The sequence below is a fragment of the Dipteris shenzhenensis genome, chromosome 1, assembly GCF_047967505.1.
Source record: "Dipteris shenzhenensis isolate YYH24624 ecotype China chromosome 1, Dip_SZ_1.0, whole genome shotgun sequence".
NCBI classification, from domain to species: Eukaryota; Viridiplantae; Streptophyta; class Polypodiopsida; order Gleicheniales; family Dipteridaceae; genus Dipteris; species Dipteris shenzhenensis.
The window spans coordinates 15,695,141-15,699,867 of NC_141596.1; the positions used below are offsets into that span (position 1 = coordinate 15,695,141).

At 42.9% G+C, this 4,727-nt stretch overlaps 1 protein-coding gene across 2 annotated transcripts; it reads left to right on the top strand.

The window, feature by feature from the left end:
- The first annotated feature begins 273 nt into the window (after positions 1-273).
- LOC147905443 (aquaporin SIP1-2-like) lies at positions 274-2,668 on the top strand. 2 transcript variants are annotated; one of them, XM_087372649.1, is made up of 4 exons: positions 274-712; positions 824-985; positions 1,492-1,764; positions 2,021-2,668. In XM_087372649.1, the coding sequence occupies exons 1-4, from the start codon at positions 674-676 to the stop codon at positions 2,168-2,170; spliced, it is 624 nt and encodes a 207-aa protein (XP_087228775.1). In that variant the 5' UTR covers positions 274-673; the 3' UTR covers positions 2,171-2,668. The 2 variants fall into 2 exon arrangements, with proteins under 2 accessions (XP_087228775.1, XP_087228769.1); XM_087372643.1 differs by having other exon boundaries at positions 274-985.
- The last annotated feature ends 2,059 nt before the right edge of the window (positions 2,669-4,727 follow it).

The window sequence follows — 4,727 nt, forward strand, 5'->3', positions numbered from 1 at the left end:
ACAGCTCATTTATTGGGCATCCATGGGCAGTGGGCACATTCAACCAGGGAGAAGAGTGTGATGAGCGGTGTGCAAAGTCCTCAGTACGCGCCATTGGGTTTTTTTTCCCTCCCTCATGACACTCCCCCTACCCTGTTAACCCCGCTCAAACACTCATCTGGCAAGGCGGGGCATTTTGTGGGCAAACGGGCGGGGGCATGGGACACTAGGCCAGGGGTCTACCGCGATGGTGGTATGTATGGCATGTGTAAAGACTCTCGTGAGGAGGGGAGTCGTCCCGAAAGACATTCCAAGAGAATCGGAAATCGGGGCGCCCATTCAGGAAATGCTGGAGGATGATTGGTAAAAATCTTGAAATGCGATAGCTGAGAACCAATCCGCAGCTTTCTGGCTCCAACGATTTCCAAACAACAATTGGGTCTCCGAGCTTGCAGCAATTTCTGCATGAATCAATCCATCGGTGGCCGACACAAGACGATGCATCTCTTACGAGTTTCAAGTGAGGATTCAGAACTTCGCTCAGTGACTGAACGACATTTGTCCGAGCAGTGAGGAGATCAAGAGTTTGTTTCCGTTTGGAGCTTGACTTTCCAACTAACATACAATATAGACCGAGTTCTGTTGAATTGGCAATCGAGAGACGTTTGTTGGGCGAATTGTTGATTTACAGAACATGGGTCTCGCTGCTCGCAAATCGCGGTTTGCAACTCTGGTGGTTGCCGATTTTGCCATGGCTTTCTTGTGGGTTTTTTCCAACGCGGTTCTGCGGGTTTTTGCGGATTTGGCAGCGTCTCACCTCGGAATTTATGGCACTGCTAGGCAGATTATCAAGCGATCAGTCGTGATTGGTCTCCTCTTCATCTTCTACTCGCTCGGTAAAGCCACCGGCGGAGCGAGCTATAATCCAGTGACTGTCATCGCTTATGTTGTTGCCAAGATCACCGAGATTCCGCTTTACATCCTTACATTCCGCCTTCCAGCACAGGTCTTGTCTTCTATCGCTCATATCTATTCATCTCTATCTTCCTATGACAGCAGTTTATTATTTTGAACATGCCATTTGTGTGCTGGGCCTCACCGACTAAAGAAACTCTTTATTCTGTGTGGAAGCACTTTTTCTTCGCGCATCCGAAGCCATAGCTTGCTGGCAGAATATGCTGTGTTGAATGCAAAAAGCCTTTACCGTTTTCACTGTGGATTTAACGACGATGCCATGAGAAAGTAAAAATACTGGTTTTTACGACATTGAATCCACCCTCTCTTTTCCCCCGGAGAAGCCGCAGTCCACTTTTATCTTAAAATCTCTGGTCTAGCTTCGAAGAATTTCACGGGGAAAATTGAGGGATGATGCCATATTTGGGGAGTGAAAGCTGCAGACTGATTTAGTTATCTTTTGAAGTCAGAATGTACTTGAAGTCATAACTTTTTATGCTCGCAATGTAGGTAACCACCATATTTCACCTACTGTGTCTTAACGTGCAATGCTGACAGGTCATTGGAGCTGTTGGAGGTGCTTTTGCTGCTGTTGCATGCATGCCTGATATATACAAACCTTTTGTCACAGGACCATATCTCCGTGTAGACCCTCATACTGGTGCGATGGCTGAAGGAATTCTCACTTTTGCAGTTGTTTTTATTGTCCTTCTAGCAAATCTGAAAGGACCAAAGAGCGGAATTCAAAGGACTTGGATTACTAGCCTTTCAAGGGTCTCCCTCAGCATCTTTGGCACTGAATACACTGGCCCAGCTATGAATCCTGCTAACGTCTCTCTCTCTCTCTCTTTCTATCTTGCTTTACCCTTGCCTATGTTTGTGAGAACTTTTTTTTTCCAAAAATGTTTGTGAGAACTTTTGAAAACGCAGGAGGATAAATCTCAAAGTTTAATATTTTGTTGTCTATGCAATAAGCAAGTTTCCTTACACACTAAGTGAACTTGTCAGGCATATATCATTTTCAATATTTAGAGAGGGAGATGGCAATTAGTTTCTCTTTGATTAATCAGACGCTTCTGTAATACAGGCATTTGGATGGGCCTTCCTAAAAAACCAGCACAATACTTGGGAGCACTTGTATGTGTACTGGCTAACTCCAATCTTAGCAACAATTGGTGCTGCATGGACAGTCCGCACTGTTTTGGCTCCTACAGAAGTGAAGGAAAAGGAAAGCTAGAGTTTCTCTTCAGTGTGTTATATATTGTGCAATACATACAAACTCATCAAGCACTGACATGAGCGCAAAAATGTCACCATGGCTGATATCTCCAATGAATTGAATTTTTGCTGCCTTTGGATTATTTTATGTCCAGTCATTGATAGCAGCAGTGACTTCTAAGGAGGAATGTTGACTCTGATGGCTCGCCTGCCATGTGCTTTTTTGTAGCATGTAGCTACTTTCACTCAGAAATTGACTTTTTACAATTTCAAGAAGCAAGAGACACGTTAGTTTATATCTTCTCAGGATCGTTTCAAAACCATTGTTTTTGTTTGCTGCTAGAAAGAACAAACATGATTCAAGCTTTATGCTTGCAATTTTTACTGTAAATGACTTTCCCATGAGGACGGTATGGCTAGGTGATTAACAAATATGCCATGTGCCACCTAGAGTACTAGCCATCCTATAAGGGGATAGTGAGAAGCCCTTTCTTATATGGATTTGAACAGGCACAATGAATTGACTTTTCTTACAATTCTTGTGATTTAGCAAAAATCTGTTCTGTGCTAGATCAAGTGACTATTCAGGGTTTCCCCACCTTTCAAATATGTAAGTATCATCATGATCGGATGGATTGATTTTCATTCTAAGGTACTCAATTGGTATACTTGAAAAATGTCTGGCTGAGCAGTGAGAACTCCATCTTCTACTCTGAGTGAGCCATGAGGTGCCTATGGTCTACAAGGACACAATTGTATGCAAACAGCTGCTCCACTTCAGGCATTCTGTATATGCCTTTGTGACACTGGTGTTGGTTCTGGAACCCTTGAGTTTAGGTTCCAGGCAAAGGTGCCCACCCTTTACAGGTCAACTGTCATTGCCCATGTGTTCGAGATATGAGCTAACTTTGTGCCACTACCTGTTTTTCTTGGGCCAGCTTTAGATTTGCTGTGGCCTTGCAGAAAACAATTCTGCATAAAGATTAGCATGGTGTCTTACGGAGGGTTTAGGGTTTGGACTCGAAGATCACCACCCTGAGTGTTGGAGATAGATTATGTAGCACATTCTGAGAGTATAGCAGGCTGAATGATGTGTTGCCAAAGAAACTGTCTCTGATTAACTTCATTGACAGATACTCGATGGGCAACCTACACCAGAAGGATAGGACCTAAATTAAAGGCAAAGAGCAGTTGATCATGAAGTGCATGCCTCATGCTTGTAATTCTTAGCCTATACCTCCGATCTAGAATGTGTTTTCCCATCTGTCTTCACGGTCTTCTTGGTGAGTCCCAACTACCCATATAAGGCTTGGCAATCATGTAGGCTTTTAAATTGTCCATGGTCATGTGGGGTGGTTATTCTTTGGAACGCCATCTTTTTCATACTATGTTTATGGGGCTGAACCTCATCTTTCAACACAATGTCTTCTTCCCTTTGTTGTTTTGGATTATGATAGGTGCATCTAATTGTTCCATAGCCATAGTTATCCACCACACGTGATGTCCCATTTCTTGAAGCGTGTCCTTTGGCAAGCTATGCTTTGTTGTCTTCCAAAGCCTAGGCACTTATTTGGTGCAACACTTCACAAATGCGTCTCCTCTAGCCCTTAGTTTGTGTTGGATTATGATAGGTGCATCTAATTGTTCCATAGCCATAGTTATCCATCACATGTGATGTCCCATTTCTTGAAGCATTCCATTGGCAAGCTATGCTTTGTTGTCTCCCAAAGCCTAGGCACTTATTTGGTGCAACACTTCACAAATGCGTCTCCTCTTGCCCTTAGTTAGAGTTTGGCTCCATATGACCACATTTAGGACCCTAGGTATGGCCATTGTATGTCTTTACAAGGATCATGCCTTACACAATGTTATGAACTAAAACTTATATGTCACTCTTCTCATCATCTATATCTATAGCATATAGAAGAGTTGTATGCTCAATTCTTAGTCATCTTATATATTGTTCTTCTCATTCCTATATCTATATAGAGTATAGGGAAGATTTCTAGGGTACATCAACATGCATCTTAGCCTACCAAAACGTGGTCACCATCCCTTTAATTATTCCCTACTTTGCATGGGCCCTTAATCTCACCTAGTGGCACTTCATATCAAATATTCCCATTGCACATGGAGATGGCGATACTAGTTGGGTATGGTCCTCATTCCAACAACTCAATATATTAAAGATGCTAGATCTGGTTGCATCATTATAGTAACCGAGAACCTTGCATACAAATTTTGCATGTTTAATTGTTATTGGGGGTTAAAGGTATGGTTATGGAACCATACACGTACCAATATACAATTAGGGATTAGGGTTGCTCCCCATGTGACTTAAATCTAAGTAGAGATGCTCCTCCAAGGATACCATTCCAATGTGAAGGTACCCCTCCCAGTGTGGCTAAATCCACCTCCAACTATATGCCTAATCAAATGGCAAAGGCACTTTTCAAGTGTCGTGTCCAACTAGGATCGAATGCCGTAGTGTTACCAGAGAAGAACCTACTTGAGTCAGGTGGACCGGATTGGTAACACTTTGGCACAGCCAAGGGATCAGATGCTTAATCATCCAA

Excerpts from the sequence above, each read along its gene's own strand:
- LOC147905443 (XM_087372643.1), top strand. The coding sequence starts at position 674 with ATGGGTCTCGCTGCTCGCAAATCGCGGTTTGCAACTCTGGTGGTTGCC. Across the intron at positions 986-1,491 it reads CATTCCGCCTTCCAGCACAG|GTCATTGGAGCTGTTGGAGG; the intron begins GTCTTGTCTTCT and ends CAATGCTGACAG. Across the intron at positions 1,765-2,020 it reads CAGCTATGAATCCTGCTAAC|GCATTTGGATGGGCCTTCCT; the intron begins GTCTCTCTCTCT and ends TCTGTAATACAG.